Source organism: Dendropsophus ebraccatus, chromosome 3 (genome assembly GCF_027789765.1).
Source record: "Dendropsophus ebraccatus isolate aDenEbr1 chromosome 3, aDenEbr1.pat, whole genome shotgun sequence".
In the NCBI taxonomy this organism is placed as follows: Eukaryota; Metazoa; Chordata; class Amphibia; order Anura; family Hylidae; genus Dendropsophus; species Dendropsophus ebraccatus.
This window is the reverse complement of record NC_091456.1, coordinates 25,166,675-25,192,828: the sequence shown is the minus strand read 5'-3', so window position 1 is coordinate 25,192,828 and position 26,154 is coordinate 25,166,675. Positions and strand designations below refer to the sequence as shown.

At 47.4% G+C, this 26,154-nt stretch overlaps 1 protein-coding gene across 1 annotated transcript in view; it reads left to right on the top strand.

The window, feature by feature from the left end:
• Positions 1-26,154, top strand: part of LOC138786986 (serotransferrin-like) — a 46,516-nt gene that overhangs the window by 523 nt on the left and 19,839 nt on the right. The window contains exons 2-9 of the mRNA XM_069964069.1: positions 15,290-15,440; positions 17,501-17,658; positions 18,166-18,265; positions 19,302-19,478; positions 19,611-19,773; positions 20,954-21,018; positions 21,674-21,831; positions 23,134-23,320. Coding sequence (XP_069820170.1) covers positions 15,377-15,440; positions 17,501-17,658; positions 18,166-18,265; positions 19,302-19,478; positions 19,611-19,773; positions 20,954-21,018; positions 21,674-21,831; positions 23,134-23,320 — 1,072 coding nt within the window. The 5' untranslated portion in view covers positions 15,290-15,376. The remainder of the gene's footprint in view (positions 1-15,289; positions 15,441-17,500; positions 17,659-18,165; positions 18,266-19,301; positions 19,479-19,610; positions 19,774-20,953; positions 21,019-21,673; positions 21,832-23,133; positions 23,321-26,154) is intronic.

Sequence of the window (26,154 nt, the reverse complement as noted above, 5' to 3'; positions counted from 1 at the left end):
CTAAAGGCAGATTTCACCCCCCAAAATTTTTCTTTCAGATCGACTGATCCTAGCAAGTGACAGAGATTTGTAATTTACTTCTATTAAAAAAAATCGCTGGACTTCTCCTTTAATCAGAACAAATAGGGTCTAGTTTTCACTATGAACTATAACAAAACTGTCGTGGAGTTTCTTGACTTAGGGCCAGTTCACACGGAGAAAAAGCGGAATCTCGCCTGCCTCAGTGTGACACTCATGTGTCGTTGTCATGCCCACGATGTAAGGCGCCTAAGGACAGGATGCTGCCTCTGCACAACTAGATCCTGCATGTCGAGCGTCTGAGGAAGGGACACAGTTTCTCTTTCCCTTGAGAATATAGCCCCGACGGCATGCCACACATCATTGACATGCTAAGACATTTCTAAATCTGCCAAATTCATCATCCAAACAAGGGGGTATACTCCCTCCTGCCTCCCAGGTTTTAACCTTGCTGCCGTGCCTTACATCGTGGGGAATGACAACTCCACATTTGTGACCTAAGGCTAATTGTTCATCAACTACATATATCACCATATGATTCTCTGTACAACCACATTTATAGAAAAGAGCTTATCATTAGGAGCTATCCTGGGACCTCTGTTAACCCAGACTAACGGCTGCACCTGATCATCAGACTATATACTACACTCTAATACTACCCACAGTCATTACATTTGCCTATCATTTCCAAACCTACATCAGGACCGAACAACATTCTCTATGGAACACCAACTGCTTCCAAGACCCTTTCCACACTAAGATGGTCCTCCAGACCACCGAAACCATAATACTTCCATGATACCTCCCTGATGAACCTCTGTACACCACCGAGGGGAAACGCGTCGGAGTAACTGGAAGAAGTGGAAACTTGCTACACACTCCTAATATCATAGGAATTGTAGAAAGCAAACAAGATAGTATATACGAATGTTATTAATCATTATTGCCGTGTACTGACCTAAGACACCATCCTAGTCTCCTAACTCCCCTTACTGCACAACCGATCGGTGCCTTTTTTACTAAAGCCATCGATCTGACATATATACTTCCTTGACAGCCTACATACCTCTATATGACGAATCAGTGCAGGGACAGAAACCGCCTGGCGGAGGGACGCCCCTCAACTAGTATAGGTAGGGTATAACAGGGTCACCTTACCCGACAGCACCCTAGCTTTTTTAATAACTCATTCACACCTCTATTGCACACTTATGGAATAATTGCACTTTCTATGTACTCTGCACTTTATGATCATCTAATAAAGTTGCTTTTTGTATAATATGCTGGCCTCACTACAATAGTCCTTCTTCCTTCACTATTTCTTGTTTGTACTACAGACTTGTGGGAGCCACATATAGAATTATTCAGCCAGGTACCATCCTCCTTTCTTACTCCCATCATTATTATCAGCAATCTCTGCGTAGAGTCTGCCTGAGAGCTTGACAAAAGGGGCGGACCCCAAAACATAGCACGTCCAGACGTCACCAACCGGTGATCTGATGAGAGTGAAAGTCTCACAAGACATGCGGAGCTTACCAATGCCATAGCGTATACATCGGATTCCTCAGTTCCCGAGCACTGTGGTGATATTCTAGTACAATCAGATTTAGACTGCTAGAGTCTCCGTTATGCTTCTGGGTGTAATGGCGGCATACTCTATGTCAAGTAAGAACAGTCAGGACCAGAGCGGAATTTTAATGAGGGCAATCTGGGCAACCGCCAGGGGCCCAGAGCTCCGGGGGGCCCAAGCGAGATTGCCGCCATTATAATGCCAATGTTGCCACTGCTGCTGCTGCTGCTCCCCTCTCCCCGCGCCAGTCCGCCCGCTCTGATAATGGGCTGCAGCCGCCGGTCCACTTGCGGCCACTGTCCCTTTAAATAGGCATCCAATGGGAGCAGACGTGCTGCCCGCATGCACGTCTGCTAGAGGCCAGTGACGTCACTGCTGGCCGCTCGCCAGCGCGGAGGCCTGGAGAGAAGAGGACAGACGTCGCCATGCAGCTGGGGACCAGATCTCCAGGAGGAAAGAGGCTGCAGGGGAGAGGTGAGTAGGCTTTTATTTTATTTTTTTTCAACGTGGGGTGATGCTGCACAGAGGGGGCTATATACAGGGGGGTAATGCTGCACAGAGGGGGCTATATACAGGGGGGAAAGCTGCACAGACGGGGCTATGCGCTGGGCACTCCGCTGAGAGTAGTGGTAGATGGTAGTACCAGGTAGGAACTCGGTTAGCCACTTGCCTGATGGTAGTCACGGTATGGGCACGAGGGATAGCAGCTGTACACCGGGAACCTGACCAAGCGGAGCCCGAGCAATTCTTTGTTGTCCTTAGTCAGGGCACCAATTATCACACCAATGCCAAGGTTCAGAAACAACGGTAGTTGTGTATTTATTATCATGGTGGTAACAAGTAGCAACAGTCTCTCCGGATGCAACCGGGTATAAGGCAGACTTGGATAAGGCAGAGTAATGGGTGATGCTGCAATAGGCGGTGATGATAGCGTGCTGAATGATGGGAGTAGTAGTGATACTGAGGATAAGATGCTGGGCGGAATGGAACTGAGATGAATACTTGCTGTTTCTGATGATAAGAGATGATGGGAGTAATAACTGAAGAACGGCACCCAGATCTTGTGGTTAGGATGAGAATCTTGAGAACTTGAGAATAGAACACAGCCAGGAACACTTCTGGTAAGTGCAACAGCAGGTACCGCAAAGTTGCGGCCTTGTGACACAGGAGCAGCAGCAACACATCCTGTGCCCCTAAAGGTGGAAGAGGACTGAGGTAGGACAGGAAGTCACATGGTATTCCCAGCCAAAGCTCAATGGCCATTGGGGTTACCATGGAAGCAGAGGACAGTCACGTGACACCAAGCCATTGCATCATCACACCATTAGGACACATTGGACCAAATATACATGAGAAGTACCATACCTGAACACTGGAGGCGACATAATACTATTAGGCACTGATAACTGAATATGGATGAGAAATAAATGAAATAACAGACCTGAATACTGAGAGGGGTGACACAATACACACAGTTTGCAGTGGACCCTAGCTTTTCAGAACAGAGGCAATAACATATTGACTGACTCAGATATAAAGATACACTTTGAAGGAAACAATAAGAGAAGGAACTCTGTTCTGGGACACTGCATACCTCCCCACTAAGAATGAGCCGACCTCGGCGAATCTGAAGTTGAGGCAGCATCTCGATAATTGAAACACAGATGGACAGGACGACTAAACAAGAGGAAGGAATGTGATTGTGAGTATGTAGGTGTGTGTTTCCCATGCTCAAGGCACAGGTGAGAGAAGAAATGTGCAGAGAAAGGAAAACCCTAGTGGCAGGACTTCACCTAGGGGTGCCTAACATACTCTGGTTACAGGTAGTTAGCGCGTGGACCATCTGACACGTGAGTCAGGACTACTTAACTGCTGGCCGGTGACCCGCAAATTCCAGGCAGTTTGGACAGTAGGTTTTCAATGACATACGTTACCCTACTGGAAAAAAAAGAACGAGAAGACCTGTGTAATGCCTTTGGTGTCTGTGTGAAGTGACTTGGACACCTGGAAGAGAAAAGAATAAAATAACAAACACAAGCATACATTTGGAAGCTTCCGTACACACCAAACAGTCATACAACTCAATTACTCAAGAGGCCTTGCACACGAAAAAGGTATCCAAGGTGCAGTATGTATGGGCAAGTGTAAGTGTTGAGTGGGACTATGTGTAGCAACTACTGTGTGTTGGGACAAAACAGGGACAGACAAACAATGGAAACACAAGGAAGGGAAACATGGAAGACAAACACTATGATGTCCTGAAGAACACTGGCTCAAAGAATCTTTCCAGTGGATAACACAATAAATGAGAAAAATAGAATACCCTTTAGAAAATACACTCTTTAGAAAATAGACTTTCTCTGAGGCTATGGATATATATATATATACCAACAAAACACAACAATCACTGAACTCAGGGAGAACAGTGAAAAATTCCAATGGAGTACTCATTTACGAGTCTCCATTGATTGTCCCATACAAAATTTAAATATGCAAAAAAGGGGTCCGTGGAGCCTCAGTTACGAGTCTCAAAACACGGGAATAGCCATATATCCCTCTCTCCAGAGAAGGAAGCCCATTGCCAAGGGGTGCCTCCTAGTGGGGAGAGCACCAAACCACCTTGATACGTAGTCCCTCAGGTCCTACCTCTGTTGCGAGCTTTAGGACCTAAATAGGGAAACACCAGGGTGGCCCCTGTGAGTCAAAGTCTAACTCTGTGGCGAGTATAACGACATAAAACAAGGGTTACCAAGGCTAGGCATCCATCCACAGACTGCAGTTTCGGGGTATTTGCCCCTCGTCAGTGTGGAGCAGGATTCTGGCTACTGGGGCAATGATAAATAGACCAACAAAACACAACAATCACTGAACTCAGGGAGAACAGTGAAAAATTCCAATGGAGTACTCATTTACGAGTCTCCATTGATTGTGCCATACAAAATTTAAATATGCAAAAAAGGGGTCCGTGGAGCCTCAGTTACGAGTCTCAAAACACGGGAATAGCCATATATCCCTCTCTCCAGAGAAGGAAGCCCATTGCCAAGGGGTGCCTCCTAGTGGGGAGAGCACCAAACCACCTTGATACGTAGTCCCTCAGGTCCTACCTCTGTTGCGAGCTTTAGGACCTAAATAGGGAAACACCAGGGTGGCCCCTGTGAGCCAAAGTCTAACTCTGTAGCGAGTATAACGACATAAGACAAGGGTTACCAAGGCTAGGCATCCATCCACAGACTGCAGTTTCGGGGTATTTGCCCCTCGTCAGTGTGGAGCAGGATTCTGGCTACTGGGGCAATGATAAATAGACCAAAAAAACACAACAATCACTGAACTCAGGGAGAACAGTGAAAAATTCCAATGGAGTACTCATTTACGAGTCTCCATTGATTGTCCCATACAAAATTTAAATATGCAAAAAAGGGGTCCGTGGAGCCTCAGTTACGAGTCTCAAAACACGGGAATAGCCATATATCCCTCTCTCCAGAGAAGGAAGCCCATTGCCAAGGGGTGCCTCCTAGTGGGGAGAGCACCAAACCACTTTGATACGTAGTCCCTCAGGTCCTACCTCTGTTGCGAGCTTTAGGACCTAAATAGGGAAACACCAGGGTGGCCCCTGTGAGTCAAAGTCTAACTCTGTGGCGAGTATAACGACATAAGACAAGGGTTACCAAGGCTAGGCATCCATCCACAGACTGCAGTTTCGGGGTATTTGCCCCTCGTCAGTGTGGAGCAGGATTCTGTTGTCCGTAAATGAGTACTCCATTGGAATTTTTCACTGTTCTCCCTGAGTTCAGTGATTGTTGTGTTTTGTTGGTCTATTTATCATTGCCCCAGTAGCCAGAATCCTGCTCCACACTGACGAGGGGCAAATACCCCGAAACTGCAGTCTGTGGATGGATGCCTAGCCTTGGTAACCCTTGTCTTATGTCGTTATACTCGCCACAGAGTTAGACTTTGACTCACAGGGGCCACCCTGGTGTTTCCCTATTTAGGTCCTAAAGCTCTCAACAGAGGTAGGACCTGAGGGACTACGTATCAAGGTGGTTTGGTGCTCTCCCCACTAGGAGGCACCCCTTGGCAATGGGCTTCCTTCTCTGGAGAGAGGGATATCTGGCTATTCCAGTGTTTTGAGACTCGTAACTGAGGCTCCACGGACCCCTTTTTTGCATATATATATATATATATATATATATATATATATACTGGCTTCTTACTAGGAGAAGGAGGAAAATATCTGACTTTGACATGAAAATATACTCTCACTACTGAAGTGCAATAATAGAGTGCAATAATGAACCTTTATAATCACATACTCTTGGAAAGTGCTTTGGGAAGAACTGGGTAAGTGTCTCTGTTTTGGGTAGAGTCTCTTTTAGGCAATTAGACCATCGTCCATGTAAAAGGCTCTGGGACAGGCACTGAAGAACAATATAACAACTTGAGTGTCCTTTCAGCACATAGCTGGATAGTAAACAAGGAAGCTTGGTCAGGAGGACCAGGTACACATCTTGAACGTTGCAAATCTTCTAATCACACAATAACAGCAAACAAAACAAAAAGAACAGTCAAGAGTTTTGATCTCTGTAGCGAACTGGTGGTGTTCAGTAAAAGGGTGCAGAGGAACTCTCGGTGGACTTCGTCTTTTTCTTCCAAGGATAGTAGTGGCGTGAGGCCGCTGGGGCAGGAACATCATTAGACGCAGTAGTGACCACAATGCTGGGCGTCACCGTGGTGATAGGAGAGATGATGGGGGCCACATGATAGGTGACGGTCGTGGTAGAAGTAGCGACTTTAGCCACAGCAGCAGGAGAGGCAGTGTTAGCTGCTGTGGACTGCCCCGCTGTAGTGGGAGCTGCAGGTGCAGCGGTGGGCATGGCAGTCGCAGCTTTAGTGACAGGCTGCAGGACAGAGAGGACGCGCTGAATATCCTCAATCAGCTGCATAAACTTGGGCTCCCGGCAGACTAGGAGGACTGGGGGCACAGGAGCTTACACACTAGGAGGAGGACTGGGGGGGGGGGGGGACAGGAGCTTACAGACTAGGAGGAGGACTGGGGGGACACAGGAGCTTACAGACTAGGAGGACTGGGGGGACACAGGAGCTTACAGACTAGGAGGACTGGGGGGACACAGGAGCTTACAGACTAGGAGGACTGGGGGGACACAGGAGCTTACAGACTAGGAGGACTGGGGGGGGGGGGGGGACACAGGAGCTTACAGACTAGGAGGAGGACTGGGGGCACAGGAGTTTATAGACTAGGAGGAGGACTGGGGACACAGGAGTTTACAGACTAGGAGGACTGGGGGGACACAGGAGCTTACATACTAGGAGGAGGACTGGGGGGACACAGGAGCTTACAGACTAGGAGGAGGACTGGGGGGGGACAGGAGCTTACAGACTAGGAGGAGGACTGGGGGGACACAGGAGCTTACAGACTAGGAGGAGGACTAGGGGCACAGGAGTTTACAGACTAGGAGGAGGACTGGGGGGACATAGGAGCTTACAGACTAGGAAGAGGACTGGGGGGACATAGGAGCTTACATACTAGGAGGACTGGGGGGACACAGGAGCTTACAGACTAGGAGGACTGGGGGGGGACACAGGAGCTTACAGACTAGGAGGAGGACTGGGGGACACAGGAGCTTACAGACTAGGAGGACTGGGGGGGACACAGGAGCTTACAGACTAGGAGGAGGACTGGGGGACACAGGAGTTTACAGACTAGGAGGAGGACTGGGGGCACAGGAGCTTATAGACTAGGAGGAGGACTGGGGGGACACAGGAGTTTATAGACTAGGAGGAGGACTGGGGGACACAGGAGCTTACAGACTAGGAGGACTGGGGGGCACAGGAGCTTACAGACTAGGAGGACTGGGGGGCACAGGAGCTTATAGACTAGGAGGAGGACTGGGGGACACAGGAGCTTACAGACTAGGAGGACTGGGGGGCACAGGAGCTTACAGACTAGGAGGACTGGGGGGCACAGGAGCTTATAGACTAGGAGGAGGACTGGGGGACACAGGAGCTTACAGACTAGGAGGACTGGGGGGCACAGGAGCTTATAGACTAGGAGGAGGACTGGGGGACACAGGAGCTTACAGACTAGGAGGACTGGGGGGACACAGGAGCTTACAGACTAGGAGGACTGGGGGGACACAGGAGCTTACAGACTAGGAGGACTGGGGGGGACACAGGAGCTTACAGACTAGGAGGAGGACTGGGGGCACAGGAGCTTATAGACTAGGAGGAGGACTGGGGGGACACAGGAGCTTACAGACTAGGAGGAGGACTGGGGACACAGGAGCTTACAGACTAGGAGGAGGACTGGGGGACACAGGAGTTTACAGACTAGGAGGACTGGGGGGACACAGGAGCTTACAGACTAGGAGGACTGGGGGGGGCGCAGGAGCTTACAGACTAGGAGGACTGGGGGGGCGCAGGAGCTTACAGACTAGGAGGACTGGGGGGGACACAGGAGCTTACAGACTAGGAGGACTGGGGGGGCGCAGGAGCTTACAGACTAGGAGGACTGGGGGGGACACAGGAGCTTACAGACTAGGAGGACTGGGGGGGGCACAGGAGCTTACAGACTAGGAGGACTGGGGGGACACAGGAGGTTACAGCTAAGGAGGACTGGGGGGACACAGGAGGTTACAGCTAAGGAGGACTGGGGGGACACAGGAGCTTACAGACTAGGAGGACTGGGGGGGCGCAGGAGCTTACAGACTAGGAGGAGGACTGGGGGGACCATAGGAGCTTACAGACTAGGAGGACTGGGGGGACACAGGAGCTTACAGACTAGGAGGACTGGGGGGGACACAGGAGCTTACAGACTAGGAGGAGGACTGGGGGGACACAGGAGCTTACAGACTAGGAGGAGGACTGGGGGACACAGGAGCTTACAGACTAGGAGGACTGGGGGGACACAGGAGCTTACAGACTAGGAGGACTGGGGGACACAGGAGCTTACAGACTAGGAGGACTGGGGGGACACAGGAGCTTACAGACTAGGAGGACTGACTCAGTCCTTCTAGTCTGTAAGATCTTGTGACCCCCCATCATACTAAGACTAAGATCCTGGGAAAGCTGGGTGGCCTCCGTCATACAATATAAGATGCAGGAAAGCTGGGTGGCCTCAGTCATACAATATAAGATGCAGGAAAGCTGGGTGACTTCTGAATGGCAGTAAGTGTTAAAATACCACCTGTGGTCTGTGCCGGGGGCGGGGCTTGAGACCAGGGGGCGAGGCTTATCGGGACATACTCCGGACAGGTCTGGTGGGCTAATCCTCTGTCAGTGGGCCCCCAGCTTCAATTCCCCCCCTCGCTACTACTTACATCTATGGTGCAGGCGCTGCTCCCCGGCCTCCACACACTCTGCCTGGGGAGAGGCTGGATGCTTGTGAAGTGGGCACTGCCTCCTGGGCTCCCCCGCAGACAGGGCCAGCAGAGCATGGAGTGCAGCCTGTAGCTGCTTCCTGTAAGACCCGGTCACTCTGCACTGTGCACTGTCTCACAGGAAGCAGCTACAGTCCTCCTCCTTCCCGACCACCACCAGCCCCGCACTGCTACAGGTGTCACAGAGCACCGACACTTGTGTCTTCAGCTCCTTCCCCTTCACTGCTCTCCTCAGCTGGGGGCCCCTGTCACGTGATCTGAACTAGGGGGCCCGGTGCACGTGCACCATATGCACCTAGGTTAAAGCGGCCCTGCCTGGAGGCCGCCACAGCCCTGGGGAGATTGAGGCCTTGACAGAGGTTTCCCCTTTAGGGCCGGGGCCTGAGGACAACGGAGTCGGTCCACTTACAATCTGCTCGCTGTCCGGTGATGAGGACCCTCCGGTAGAAGAAGCGAAGTCAGCGGTGCTGGAGTGACCGGGTCCCGGAGAAATGCTGGTCTCAGGTGTTGGCCCCTCATTCTGATCAGCAGAGGCCGGGATGGAGGCCCGGCTCAGTCTTTTGTCGTCCGACGGGGCAGCGCCCCAGCTGCAGTAGCTGTCGGATGAATATATATATATATATATATATATATATATATGTATATATATATTTATATACACAGTGGTGCCTTGGATTATGAGCATAATTCGTTCCAGGACGGTGCTTGTAATCCAAATCCACTCTTAAACCAAAGCAAATTTTCCTATAAGAAATCATGTAAATGCAGACAATTGGTTCCACACCCCAAATATATTTATTATTCTGTACTGTACAGTAATGGAAAGGATGGGAAACACAAGGGCTGACAGAGACTGCAGGGAGCATGAAGGAATGAGCAGGGCAGATGTGGGCACCTACATGCAGCACTCTCTGTCCGGGGAGAGAGGGGTTACAGCTATGGAGAGATTACCCCCCCCCACACACAGTCCTGTCCCCTGATGTAAGCCCCAGCCTGAAGGGGATCTGCTATGATTTGGAAGGTGTTTAGAGTACAGTGCTGTAGACCCCGCTATGCAGGCCATGCCCCTTCTCCACTCGCGCTCCCACCCAATACAGGAAGTTCTTAAACCAAAGCAATGCTCTTAAACCAAGTCACAATTTTGAAAAACTGTGAGCTCTTAAACCAAAACGCTCTTAAACGAAGTTACTCTTAAACCAAGGTACCACTGTATGTGTATATATATATATATATATATATATATATATATATATATATATATACTGTATATACACACACACACACACACACACACCAAGACAGATATTACCTATTACCGCCATACTGTTACCGACCAAATCCTGTATACTGAGACCAATATTACCAGTAATACCAGTATATAGGGAGGAAATATTACCGCCACACCACAACCACTACCATCACCACCATATTGTTACTGACCAAATCCAGTACACTAAATCACCTCATCCAGTCATATAGAAGTGGCCCCAGCTCTACACAGGCTCTATACACCATATACATTACAGTGCAGTTATATCAGGTGACTCACAGGAGACGTCTTTTCTGATCGGAGTTCTTTCCTTTTCATCTTCTTCTCCATCCGTCCTAGGCCGTTATGAGAACTTCTCCGAGCCACGAATCCACAGAATCTGCCAGACAGACATATTAGGCTCCACACTCTGACACCATCTCCATCTATATACACACTGCACATCTGTACTGTCCCCTTTACACCCTCATTTAGTGGGTAGCCCTGACTCTATGTGACCTCCTAATAATATATGCCCCCCTCTGTGTATTCCCTCTCCCCCTATGTTGCCCCCCCCCAAATAGATGACCCCCTCCCTTATAGATGACCCCTCTACCCCCTCCCTTATAGATGGCCCCCTCTCTCCTCACCCTCCCTTATGGATGGTCCCCTCCCCCCCACCCTCCCTTATAGGTGGTCCCCTTCCCCCCCCCCCTCCCTTATAGATGGTCCCCCTCCCCCCCCTCCCTTATAGATGGTCCCCTTCCCCCCCTCCCTTATAGATGGTCCCCTTTCCCCCCCTCCCTTATAGATGGTCCCCTTTCCCCCCCTCCCTTATAGATGGTCCCCTTCCCCCCCCTCCCTTATAGATGGTCCCCTTTCCCCCCCTCCCTTATAGATGGTCCCCTTTCCCCCCCTCCCTTATAGATGGTCCCCTTCCTCCCCTCCCTCCCTTATAGATGGTCCCCTTCCCCCCCTCCCTTATAGATGGTCCCCTTTCCCCCCCTCCCTTATTGATGGTCCCCTTCCTCCCTCCCTTATAGATGGTCCCCTTTCCCCCCCCCCACCCTCATAGATGGCTCCTCTTTCTCCCCACCCTCATAGATGGCCCCCTCCTTCCCCCCACCCTCATATATGGCCCCCCTCTTTCCCCCCACCCTCATAAATGCCCCCCTCCTTCCCCCCCACCCTCATAGATGCCCCCCTCCTCCCCCCCCACCCTCATAGATGCCCCCCTCCTTCCCCCCCACCCTCATAGATGCCCCCCTCCTTCCCCCCCCACCCTCATAGATGCCCCCCTCCTTTCCCCCCACCCTCATAGATGCCCCCCTCTTCCCCCCCACCCTCATAGATGGCCCCCTCTTTCCCCCCACCCTCATAGATGGCCCCCTCTTTCCCCCCACCCTCATAGATGGCCCCCTCTTTCCCCCCACCCTCATAGATGCCCCCCTCTTTCCCCCCACCCTCATAGATGCCCCCCTCCTTCCCCCCACCCTCATAGATGCCCCCCTCCTTCCCCCCCACCCTCATAGATGCCCCCCTCCTTTCCCCCCACCCTCATAGATGGCCCCCTCTTTCCCCCCACCCTCATAGATGCCCCCCTCCTTTCCCCCCACCCGTACAGGCTGATAAAAAAACAAAACTTAACTCACCTGACATCGCGCTCCCTGCGCGCCGGAAAACGGAAGTCAGGGCCCAAGGCGCGCAGGGAGTTCTGGGATGCGCGCGCTGCCGGGGGTAAGACGCGACACCCCCGGCAGCCGCGCAGCAGCTGGGGGAAGATGGAGCCAGGCTCTTGTGACCGCAAGCAAAACAATGCTTGCGGTCACAAGAGTGATTGATCGGGGGGCCCCGCGGGCCCCCCTTGTGGCGGGCCCGGTCGCGGCGGCGACCCCCGCGACCACGGTGGCTACGCCACTGGCTGGAGGTTCCGGTAGTGTAGAATCAGCAGCAACAGGTGCGCACTCCTGGCAGGACGCCATCTTGCTGTGCACTGGCGAGGTCTTGAGGACCTGGGAGGAGGCGGAGCACAGAGGCTGAAGTTCCGGTTCGGCAATCTGCTCAGCAACCGTGACGTCACTCGGCACGGGCAGCCAATCAGGAGGATTCACAGTAAAGTCTATGGCGCCGGGCGATTCCCGCGTTTCGGTGGCGTGGCGGTTAACCCCCTCCCGCAGCAAAACACAACAAGCATCCTCCACACTGACTGGAAAATAGGGCACATCCCGAAACCCCATGGCGGCACAGTGAATAGTCCCGTTCAATCACACCACTTTGAATAAAGTCTCTCTGGGGGTTGCAATACCGTTTTAGGGGTGTTTGCAGCTGGCACAACGCAGATCCAATCCTATTTGTGATGCCAAAGTTGCGCTGGGCACTCCGCTGAGAGTAGTGGTAGATAGTAGTACCAGGTAGGAACTCGGGGGCTATATACAGAGGGGGCTATATACAGAGGTAATGCTGCACAGAGGGGGCTATATATGGGGGGGGGGGATGCTGCATAGAGGGGGCTATATACAGGGAGGTAATGCTGCACAGAGCAGGCTATATACAGGGAGGTAATGCTGCACAGAGCGGTCTATATACAGGGAGGTAATGCTGCACAGAGGGGGCTATATACTGGGCAGTGATACTGCACAGAAGGGTCTATATACAGGGGGGGATGCTGCACAGAGCGGTCTAATATATACAGGGGGGAATGCTGCACAGAGGGGGTTATATACAGGGGGGTAATGCTGCACAGAGGGGGCTACTATATACAGGGGGGGATGCTGCACAGAGGGGGCTATATACAAGGGGGGGGAATGCTGCACAAAGGGGGCTATATACGGGGGGAAATGCTGCACAGAGGGGGCTATATACAGGGGGGTAATGCTGCACAGAGGGGGCTATATACAGGGGGGTAATGCTGCACAGAGGGGGCTATATACATGGGGGTAATGCGTGAAGAAGGGAGGAACACTCCTGTAACGTCCATCTTTCTGCGTGGTTGCACGCCTATCTGTCTCCGGTGATGCAAATGGTGGACCAAGAGCGCCGAGAGGAGTAAAATCGTATCCAGTAACCAGATGTGGTCCGCGTAATGAGCACTTTGGGTGATTTGTATTGTACAACATTTTTTTGCAAAAGGAAGGAAAGGATACTTTCAGTAAAGCACTTTTGAAAAAGTTTTGTTGCAAGCGTGGTGAACTTTGTATTAGTATTTGGAGGCACACACTGGGGCTAATCGCTTATATGAAAGCAGATGTGGACTTTGTATAGAGATGAGGATGATGCTGGAGTGAGGAGTCTGAAATGTCTCTCTGACAGATCCTGTGGGGACGAGTCGTGGCCGGTGAAGTATTCATGATGGCCGGAGCCAGATGGAGAACAAAAAGAAAAATGAACAACTTTGATTTAGCAAAACATCCCTCATGGAGAGAAGACGCCTCCTCTAAGTCCTTGTCATTATCAGCTGAAGTTTCCCATAGACAGCAGCAGGGTCGTAGGTCCTTCTCTATGACACCTCATCTGATAACAAAAATTATACTTCTATTATAATACTATAAAATTATAATACTCAGGCAGTGTGTGTATTACAACTTGGCTCCTCTTACTTAAATAGAACTGAGCTGCAAAATCAGCTGGTAACAAAAATGATAATATTAAACCTTTACAAAAAGTGTCCCCAGGCTATGTGATCTCTAGATGCTATATATGTTTTTTTGTTGTTGTAATCTATATGCTTAATGGCCAGCATTTATTGTTTACATAGCCTGAGGACCCTCAGCACCCTCAGCCAGGTTAGTTGGGGCATGGTAAGTGGGGTGGGGGCAGGGCTAGAGGGGGCGGGGTTAGCAAGGAGCCCACAATTTCTGAACCGCCCAGGGCCCATGGTATCCTTAATCCGCCCCTGGTCAGGACACAAAAGCTTCTTCACAAAAATTGTTTCTTTGTTGCTTTTTCATGCAAATATAAACTTCAATGTACAAAAATACAAAAAAGAACAGATCCTAGCAGTAAATCCTGATAGATACCGGGCTAATATTAGTTGTGAGACCTATTGGATCTTCAGGCTCAGCACATTAGTTCCAAATAATAGAATTGAGACCACGGAAAGCATTAGATAGCTTTACTGTTTTTGCAGGGGCAGATTAACTTTACCATAGGCCCTGGGCTGTTCACCAAGCCTGTGCCCCCCAACCCCACTGGCCAGTTCACATGGAGTAAAACTGGCGGAATTCCACAGCGGAACTCTCCGTTTGGAATTACGCCAGCCGCTTTGTCATACAGGCAGTTTATGGCAGGGCTCGCGTGCCTCCTCTCTCCGCTCGGAAGAATTGACATGTCAATTATTCCCAGCTGAGAGGCGTGGAGAGAGGAGGCGCGAGCCCTCCCATAGATAATGATGCCCTGATTTGTGCAAAATTGAGATTTATTTAATTTTTTTGCAAATCATGGCAGAACTGTAGCCAGGAGACAATACACCACTGAAAGTCTTTTTGGGTGGCCATGGGCCCCCCAGGAGCTCAGGGCCCCCGGCTACCGCCCAAAATGGGCCTCTTGCAATCCGCTACTGGTCAGTAGTGCACTATTATGGGGACATCCATCTTGCCTAAATTGTTTTTATCAGCATTTAGTGATACTAATTTTAGCAGTTGAATGCTGTAGGCCACCGGGAGGGCAATGAGATTACTATCACTAATCCCTAAAGCAGTGTTAAAAAGTGCAAAAAATAATATTCAGGAAATGTATTTATTTTGCTTTAGGTGGAAACCCTGTAGGTGCCTCCCATCCAGGCTCTGGGTCAGATTACACAATAATCTCGCCAGCACTGAAAGGGTTCTGACGCAAGGACTAGTTTGCAAAACAGTAAAGTTTTATAAATTTAAATTTTATAAAAATAATTTAAAAAAAATACATATATTATCTAAAACCGATCTACCCGTTGTCCTGAGGTTGTTGTTTTGATTGTTGGACATATCAGGCTAGAAATGTATTACATATGCTATTAATGTTTTCCATGTGTAGCCTCCTCTCTGTTTTCCTCCTTCCTTCCTTCTTTTTTTTTTCTCGCAGCATCTTTCCTTCCCCTCCCTAATCCTGTGATGAGCTTCCAGTACCACTTATCAGCCGAGCAGCACGTGAGCTGGTATCTCCACAGACATGCATCCTCTCTCTCTCCTGAGTGTGTTCTTCTTCTTTGCCATGCTTCATTACATGGCTTCAGGTGGGTACGAGATTAGAACATTCCTTGGCAAGGGTGTACGAATGACTTCAACCTACAGACTTACAATGCTAGATAAAACCAGGCGCGACACAGGCCGGAAGTTGACTTTAGTCCGTGTAAACACCATTACTTTAATAGCCTCTTTTGTGTGTACTAATTCAGACAGGAACATGTAAGCTAACATTCTAAAAATGCAGATAACGCTATGCACAGTGTATGATACAAATTCTGTAGCTATCTGCTCAATATTATTTTAAAATTAAATTTTTCATATTATATTTTGGTTCTTTTAATTTTTGGTGTTTTTAGACAGAGAGAGACTTATCTGACAGAATTTTTGAAGCCAAAGCCAGGAATGGATTTGAAAAGAGAAGGAATCTCAGTTTTTCCTTTTTTCCTGTTCTCTGTTTATAGGGTCCTATTATGCTGCGTTTACACAGAACGATTATCGCGCAAATTCGCACGATAATCGTACGTGTAAACGCAGCGAATGATCAAACAAGCAAGAAATCGTTCATTTTGATCTTTCAACAAATTCTCAAATCGTCGTTGATCGTTCGCAAAAAATTCGCAGATCGTTCCGTGTGAACAGTTGTTCACCGATTTAACCAATGTGTGAGATAGGCTTTAAGCGATCGCAAAATGAATTTCCGTACGATATATTGTACCGTCTAAACGCTGATCGTTATGAAAAAAAAAAAAACGTTACTCCGACATGGTTAATCGTATGATCGGTCGAATTATTGTTCCGTGTAAACGTAGCATTAGACAGTCCGATTACAGTTAATGTAAACGAGCGCCGATCTACTATATTGACGCTCCTTTACTGAGTTTATTACACGGCTCGATGATTGTTTAGCAAGGGCTACAGGGACATCATTAGCAATGTCCGTGCAGCCCTTGCCCTAAACTGTATATATCACCGCTCCACGCTCCCGTCTTCTCCTGCCCTCTGCTTTCACTCCTGGTGCCACGGCTGCAGCTTCAGAGCGGCCAGTCTGAGCTGACCGGGAGTGCTGCAGCGGGGAGAGGTCATATATAACAGTTTATTCAATCGCTAGCCATTGGTGGCCCATTGCTGTGATTTTAGGTCAGGACTTAAAGACACAATCAGCCGATGATCATTGTTATCGACTGATCGTTGTCTCTATTACACGGAGCCGCGGAGTTCGTCCTTTTTTGTACTCAGAGGGATCATACCCTAAGAGCCTGTTTACACTGAGCAAAAGTGGAAGAATTTCAAGCGGAGCCGGGGACGCCACTTGAAATTCCACCTGTCCTGTTGATTCAATTTGATTTCTCAAGCGCCTCTGCTCTCCACTGAAAGAATTGACATTGACAATTTGCAACAACGGACGTTATTTATGCAAAACATATGTGGCATTTAAATGAATGGAATCCTGGCCAGAGCGTATATACATAGCATACGCTCCGGTCAGGATTCCATCCGGCTGCACGAAAAACTGACATGTCAGTTTTCGGAGGCCACTATTCATTGAATAGCGGCCACAGAGAACTTGTCAGTTTACACAATGGAGCTTGCGGCTCTAGGCGCACGCTCCATTGTATGCAGAGGCACACGGATGCACCCGCATCCCAATTCATCAGAAATGAAGATCATCTGGCCGCTACTGCAGTACCAGCCGGGATAATCTTCTCTTACACTGGCCGTTTTGTGACCCAGACGGTTCACAGAACGGACAGTGTTTTACGCCATGTGAACATGGCCCAAGAGTGGATAAAAATGAGTAAAGTATACGTACTTTCTTTATGCTTCTTCCTCTTCTTTTTGAATCCATTCTTGGCTTTGTTGTAAATTAGAAGTCAGATTTTTATTATTATTATTATTTTTATTTTTTTAAGTAGACTTGAATATTCAGCATTTGATTCCCTGGGTATGGAGAAGTTAGATGTCAGTAATCAAATGCAAAGTATTTGGGTTTGGCTAACATTGACAAACAGTTTGTCGCAAGTTCACACTAATACTATTTTTAGCACCATGAACACACTATATGGAATCCACAAGGACATTCTTCTCCAAAACTCTTTTCATTTTCAAGGGAAGAAGTTTCGCTGGTGTACCCTATCTGATGCTGAGCAGAGAAAATGCTCTCTTCTGGCCCGTACTCTTCAAAATGTTTTGTCTTCAAATGACCCATTCTCACGAGTATCCTGTGTCCGAGCTCACAATACCCAGGACTGCATGACCAAAATTAGGGTAAGGGAAATCAAACCTTATAGTGGTCCATTTGGATACCGTGCATATATTCTACCTAAAGTTCTTAGGTAAGATTTTGGGAACCATATAGGTATAATTGCATGTAGAATCAAACAAACATTTCCGTATAACTTTATTGCCCAACATCGAAGGATACAATTTTGGGCAATTTTGGTCAAATTTATAACCACATTTGTTGCAAAGAACTCTATTTATATGTAAAACACCTTTGGGCCAACCTCTGTAGGCAGAGTGTGTGGTAATGTAGTTCTCATCTCACTATAGCGCAGTGCCTCAACCCAAATCTTAATTGCAGCTCTTTGGGTACGCAGCAGGTTGTCTTCCTTCTGCCAGGGATCGACTTGGGAAATCCCTGCCCAGCTTACGTACACACTAACTCCAGAGAAGGGTTAACAAATTTATTAACGGAACAGTGACAATACAATAGTGACATATAAACCATGTTTTATTTCCTGAACATTTTTATGTTTATATCTTTATTAATAGGGCAATAAGGCAGATGCAGCGTCCTTGGATTCTGGTGAAGTTTATACTGCAGTCAGACTTTACGATTTGGAAGCGGTAGCGAAAGAAGAACACAGTGAAGGTATACAGGTGGTCACTGTTGTATATTTATCAAAATAAAATTTGTTAAAAATAGAAAAAAATAGAGGTTTTATCTTAAATTACATGTTAAACTTAAAGGGGAACTCCAGCAAAAAAAAATATATTTTAAATGAATTGGTGCCAGAAAGTTCCAGAGATTTGTCATTTACTTGTCAAATTCTTTCAGTAGTTATCAGCTGCTGTATGTCCGTCAGGAAGTGGTGTATTCTTTCCGGTCTGACACAGTGCTCGCTGCTGCCACCTCTGTTCATATCAGGAACTGTCAAAAGCAGGAAAGATTTTCCATGGAGATTTGCTACTGCTCTGAACAGTTCCTGACATGGACAGAGGTGGCATCAGAGACCACCACATCAGACTGCAATGAATACACCACTTCCTGCAGGACATACAGCAGCTAATAAGTACTGGAAGACTGCAGATATTTTAATAAAAGTTAATTACAAATCTCTGATATCTTTCTGACACCAGCCATGTTTTTCTAAGCTTGAATAACCCCTTTAAGCTAGGATTTCTAAGTCAATCTATAATAACTCATAGTTTGAGATACGAAAGGGGCACTTTTCTTTTAGATATGAATGGGTTGTTTGAAAATAATACTGGCTCCTGCCACTGCTATTTTACAACTCTGTCCTGCTTTCGGCCGCTTCCGTGTTTTGATGTCTATGATGTTGCAAGCTTGTCCAGCCAATCAGCAAATGAGGCAAGACTGTGGAGGCAACACTGCAACTACTGATTGGCTGGGCGGGCTTACAATGCATGGCCCCAGGACCCAGAAGCGGACAAACAGCAGGGCGGAGCTGTAGGATAGCTGCAGTATGCAGAGCCAGGAAAGTAAGTCTGCTTTATTATTTTTAAACAATCCATCCCCCAGCATGTAAAAAGAGGCCCTTGCCCGGAGTACCCCTTTAATGTCATAGAAATGCTAGACTGGGAATAATGGGGATAGTAGGGGAAAAAAGTGAAAATAGGAGCAAACTATCCATGTACAGATCCAACAGTTCTTCTGGTCTATCTAGGAAATTGCGTGTTCGCTGTAGTTGTTGCCCGCCGTGGGACTCTAAACATCCGCAATCTAAGAGGGATCCGCTCTTGTCACAATGGAGCCAAATGGACAGCTGGATGGAATATACCATTAGGCTTCCTTCTTTCCAAAAATCTACTGCAGTGGGATGAAGAACAACCTCTGGCTAAAGGTAAAAGTGAAATTCCCTGTATGTATTGTCACATGGCTGCTTCACCTGTCCCCTTGTCCTACCATCCATGATCTGAGTATTTATCTTAAGGTTTTATTGAATAGATACTGTTTGCCTTTTCCTCAAATGTAGTTGTCAGTAGATACTTCAATGCCAGCTGTATCCCTGGAATCGGAGTCTCTTCCCCAAACCTGTGTGAATTGTGCCAAGGACCTAAGTCTTATGTTCGAGAGAAAAACCACTTCTGTGAAACCAGCAGCAGTGAGCCGTATTCAGACTCTGATGGTGCTTTTAGGTATGTACAAAATGAATGAACTTAAAACTGAGTACTTTATTGTGGGTTAAACGACGACAACATTCAAATAAACTTTATTTATTTCTATAAAAAATAATCTCCAGTCTTCCAATACCTATCAGCTGCTGCATGTCTTACAGGAAGCGGTGTATTCTTTCCAGTGTGGAGAGCACGAGAGATTGTCTATGGGAATTTGTGCCTGCTCTGGACAGTTCCTGACATGGACAGTGGTGGCAGCAGAGAGCACTGTGTCAGACTGGAAAGAATACACCACTGCCTGCAGGACATACAGCAGCTGATAAGTACTGGAAACTGAAGATTTTTTTTTTTTAAAGAAGTAAACTACAAATCCCTGACACTTATTGGCCTGACCTGTCAGCAGCTAAAGAGGGGCAGATAGTGTTTCTTGTCAGGATTGCGAGTTATTTTGTCTAGTAGAAACTAGGTGAGACAGATATTGCCTAGGCTATGTGAGGGTGGTGGGTCAATACTAGGAAAATTGTAAACATTTTGTAAGGCTTCCTTCACATGTCAGCATATTTTTGCAGATCCACATTTTTTACGGACATTGTGGAGATAATATCCGTAGTGTCTGCAAAAAAAATCCAGATCTTATAGACTACTTTTGGTTTGTCTGTGTCAAAATTATGGTTCGCACTAGGATATGTTTTTTTTTTTGGGGGGGGGATCCCCCAAAGTTGTGGATGCTTGAATAGGCACATAGACACCAGTGGGATTTAAATTTGTCCTAAATTTGACCCTAAATGTGCAAATATCATTGATTTCAATAAGTCAGTTGTAGAGATGAGCGAACCGGGTTCGGGTTTGAGTCCATCCGAACCCGAACGTTCGGCATTTGAGTAGCTGGGGCTGCTGAACTTGGATAAAGCTCTAAGGTTGTCTGGAAAACATGGATACAGCCAATGACTATATCCATGTTTTCCACATAGCCTTAGGGCTTTATCCAAGTTCAGCAGCCCCCGCTAATCAAATGCCGAAAGTTCGGGTTTAGATGGACTCCAGCATGCTCCAGGTTCGCTCATCACTAATGAGTTGGTAACAATAGCAGTGCCAACCACAAAATTTGGGCAACCATTCAGTGCTTAAATAATAATAGAGTATTCTTTTTTTTTTTTTCACAACCTGCTCTTAATAAAATTTAATTTTCGCTTCGCCATAGATGTCTAAAGAGTGGTGCTGGAGATGTTGCATTTGTGGATCACCTGACCATAGAGAGTGCAACTGGTAAGTTCTATACAACAGTACAAATCTGGCTGCGTCAGTGCTGTCATGAATGACCAGTGTCTTCACTTGTATAATATACATTAATGCATCCTAGATTTTACTACCGCTGTAGTAAATTTGGACATAGATCGTCCCATTGCCACAGGTGTATAAAATCAAGCAACTACCAATGGAGTGCATGAAATCTCTTCCCTATTACAGTGTTTCCCTGAAAATAAAACGCCCTCCTAAAATAGGACACCCCAACTACCCTACCCTCTAGCCTAAAGTAAAGGGGTTATCCAGGGCTACAAAAACATGGCCACTTTCCTCCTACTGTTGTCTCCAGTTTGGGTGGGGTTTTGAAACTCAGTTCCATTGAAGTAAATGGAGCTTAATTGCAAACCGCACCTGAACTGGAGACAACAGTAGGGGGAAAAGTGGCCATGTTTTTGTAGCGCTGGATAATCCCTTTAAGCTCATATTCTAGACATTTCATATCTTACCGTAAAAAGGATTTCTTGGTGGTCTCTCCCCTCAAAAATGCATGTAATGGTTGGTGGACAGTGTCACAGGGGAGGGGCTTAACAGTCACCGTGAGAGGGGGCTAAACGCCAACCATGTCACAGAGGGTGGGACCTCTGGCGCAATCTCAGCTTTGTACATTTTTCCTCAGATTCAGAACTGGATCAGTTTGAACTCTTATGTGCAGATGGATCCACCGCTAGTCTAAAATCCTACAGATCCTGCAATTTGGGCCAAGGCCCCGGCAAAGCAGTTGTCACCAGAAATCACATGAAAAGAATAACCAAAAGATTTCTTACTCTGATCCAGGTAATGATCCCCCATATGTAGCAACTTGAGTAAGAATTGTATGTACAGATCAACTATTTAAATACCGGTGGCTGAAGAAGTTGGATGCAGCTCCAGCGAGCGATACAGCCTATGGACTATGGCTGTATCCAACTTATTCAACCACCGGTATGTAAATCCCGAATGATGGGATTGGAGCATGCTCCGGTTGTGCTCATCTCTTATAGTAATATATCAGGTGCCCCTGCTTATATAATATACCCATTTGATATAAATCATTTACTCTTAAAAAGCTGATAACCTTTTAGATGGCACAAATGTTAGAGTTTAAAGGGATTATCTGGGTTTTTTTGTGTTTTTTTTTTAAGTTGATAGCCTATGTTCTGTGTAAGTCTTCAATATAAGATTGGCGGGGGTCCGGTTCCCAGCACTGTAATGAGCGCCACAGCCTCTTCATCATTTACCAGTGCTCATCCTTCCATCTCCATTAGTAGTGGCTAAGCAAGGTACTTCAGTGTTGCCCATTTACTTAAAGGAGAAGTCTGAGAAATTTTTGTCCGGCGAAAGTATTGTACTGCCCCCCAAAAGTTATACAAATCCCCAATATACACTTATTACAGGGAATGCTTATAAAGTGCTTTTCCCCTGCACTTACTACTGCATCAAGGCTTCACTTCCTGGATAACATGGTGATGTCACTTCCTGGATAACATGGTGATGTCACTTCCTGGATAACATGGTGATGTCACGACCCGACTCCCAGAGCTGTGCAGGCTGTGGCTGCTGGAGAGGGTGATGGCAGGGGGATGCTCAGTGTCCCTCCAGTGCCCTGTGTCCCCCTGCCATCATCCTCTCCAGCAGCCACAGCCTGCACAGCTCTAGGAGTCGGGTCGTGACATCACCATGTTATCCAGGAAGTGACCTCACCATGTTATCCAGGAAGTGACATCACCATGTTATCCAGGAAGTGACATCACCATGTTATCCAGGAAGTGAAGCCTTGATGCAGTAGTAAGTGCAGGGAAAAAAGCACTTTATAGGCTTTTCCCATAATAAGGGTATATTGGTGATCTGTATAACTTTTGGGGGGCAATACAATACTTTAATAAAAATTTTTCACCGGACTTCTCTTTTAAACAGGACTACTTACTAAAAGTAGGGGAACCGAACATCTGGCCTCTTCTAATCTAATGTTGATGGCCAATTCAGAGGATAAGCCATGAGTTTTAAACGTCTGTGGTACAATTTCATTATTCTAACAATTCAATACTTAGATATTGTAATATTTAGATATTTTGATCATAATTTTTTTCTTCTGCTCAGAATTTCTTTGGCAGAAGCGGAAAACACAAGAGCCGCTTTTCTCTCTTTACATCGGAACCGTTTGGGGGGCAAAATCTTCTCTTCCATGATTCTACAATGAGACTTCAGGTTTTAGCAGATGATGCAGATATCACACACGTATTGGGCCTGGATTATGTGGCACTCCTAAAAGAACTGGGACATGAAGGTATGATTTAAAGCCCAGCTGCCTGCTAGTTCGGTTAGGCCGGGATTAATGTGTTCACTTTTAATGTACACATTATATCCTCTTGAAACTTACAGAAACGTGTAAATGCACACAAGCTATGGTGCACTACAGTCAAACAGTATACGACTGTCTACATTTCACTGGTCTCTATTCCGTTTGTTATAATTTGTATGTATAATTTAACTTAGGAGTAGACTGCTGTGCATAGCTAAAAAACATATAGTTTGGAATCCTAAGGGTGCGTTTACACAGAGAGATTTATCTGACAGATTTTTAAAGCCAGAACCAGGAACAGACTATAAACAGAGGTCAGGTCATAAAGGAAAGACTGAGATTTATCCTCTTTTCAGATCCATTCCTGGCTTTGGCTTCCAAAATCTGTCAGATAAATATCTCTGTGTAAATGTACCATGAAGTCAGTGGGTAAAGGATTCGGCTGTTTGACATATAGAGACATCTGTTTTAGCATCCATTTAAGGTACACCTTTCTATCCACTTCAAGAGTATAAAACATACTGTATATGTTAAAGGGGTACTCTGGTGGGAAAACAAGATCTTTTAAATCAACTGGTGTCAGAAAGTTATACAGATTTGTAATTTACTTCTATTTGAAAATCTCAATTCTTTCAGTAATTATCAGCTGCTGTATGTAATGCAGGAAGTGGTGTATTCTTTTAAATCTGACACAGTGCTTTCTGCTGCCACCTCTGTCCATGACAGGAACTGTCCAGCGTAGAAGCAAATTCTTATTTAAACCTCTCCTGCTCTGGACAAGTCTTGACATGGACAGAGGTGGCAGCAGAGAGCACTGTGTCAGACTGGAGAGAATACACCACTTCCTGTAGGACATGCAGCAGCTGATAAGTACTGGAAGACTGGAGATTTTCAAATAAAAGTAAGTTACAACTCTGTATAACTTTCTGACACCAGTTGATCTGAAAGATTTTTTTTCTCTCCGGAGTACCCCTTTTAAGTGCAACTATGATTGGAACAAACTTCTGACATGTCATAGCGACATGTTTGTATCAATGGGAGTCTGGTGCAGAAATCCACTAACAAAAGGACCCAAACACTCAGCAGTGCGTGCTGTGTCCCATCTTCACTCTAGACTGCTATAGTGAGCAGTGTATGTTTATATTGGAGGTCTAGGGGACTTCCAGTATACAGAATCACCAAAAGTCCCATAGACTTCCATTATAAGTCCAAGGACTGCTCACTATAGCAGTTTAGCGCACATATAAAGTGGCACAGGCCACACTGCTGAGTGCTTCTGCCCCATCATTCTAGCAATCGGTGGGGTATCAGCATCTGGACCCCCATAATACAAACTTCTGACATTTGTTACAATGTTAGTTGTAATTTGAAAGTTCATACAAACACAATGTGAACCCAGACTTAGCTTAACTTCCTTTAAAACACTGAGATTTAAAAAAAAAAAAAAAAAAAAAATTAACATTATTAAAATATTTGCTCATAATTAGCAATCTGGTTTACTGTCATTGGAAAACGTGCGTACATAACAAATGTGATGCTATTGAATTCTAAGGCTAAAATAAGGTGAACTCAAAAGTTTCCTTAAAGTCCACCCAAAAAATTTTTCTTTCAAATCAACTGGTGCCATAAAGTGCCAGAGATTTGTAATTCACTTCTATTAAAAGATCTTAAAGGGGTATTCCCCCCAAAATTATTTTTACATTAATACGCTGCCCATCCGTAGCTTTCCATCTTTCCCATATAAAGTTATTATGGATTCTGCACAGTTTTGCTGTTATCCAGCTGCATTCACCCCCATGGATTGCATAGAATCATCAGACCTCAGTCCACACTGACACACTCCCTGCTCCTGGCCCCCACCCTCCGTGTCGGCACCACGTGTCCTCAGTCCCAGCACAGTGAAGTGACTGAGAACACTGATGCGGTGGCTGCTGTTAGAGAGGGAGACAGTGATCAGTGCAGCTGTGACTGCATCCCTCTCTAACAGCAGCCACCCGGTCACCCCCAGCCCAGAGCTCACCCCCTGTGTCCAGAGCCTCCCGACACACCGTGCAGCACTCACCCGCAGCACACAGCCCCCCCCCGCCCCACAACCGACTGCCCCATCACCTGTGGCATCCCTCACTCACCCTGAGCACACAGCCCCCCCCATCACCCGTGGCATCCCTCACTCACCTGCAGCATAGCCTCCGCACTCACCCGCGGCACCCCCCCCCCCGCGGCAAGCTCCGCCCCCCGTGATTGCCCACGGCAAGCTCTGCCCCCCGCAATCGCCCGCGACTAGCTCCGCCCCCGCAATCGGCCGCGACTAGCTCCGCCCCCCCCGCAATCGCCCGCGGCTAGCTCTGCCCCCCACGACAAGCTCCGCCCTTCGCAATCGCCCGCATCACCGCCAACTCAGCTCTGCTACACCGGCATCCCCAACTCAGCTCTGCTACACCGGCGTCCCCAACTCAGCTCTGCTACACCGGCGTCCCCAACTCAGCTCTGCTACACCGGCGTCCCCAACTCAGCTCTGCTACACCGGCGTCCCCCCCAACTCAGCTCTGTTACACCGGCGTCCCCAACTCAGCTCTGCTACACCGGCGTCCCCGCCAACTCAGCTCTGCTACACCAGCGTCCCGGCCAACTCAGCTCTGCTACACCGGCGTCCCCGCCAACTCAGCTCTGCTACGCCGTCTCCCCAACTCAGCTCTGCTACGCCGACACAGCCATCTCAGCTCTGCTACACTGTCATCATCTCCTTCATTGTCTCAGCTCTGCTACTTCACCATCATCAGGCATAAGCATTGCATGATGGGAAATGTAGTTTCCTATCT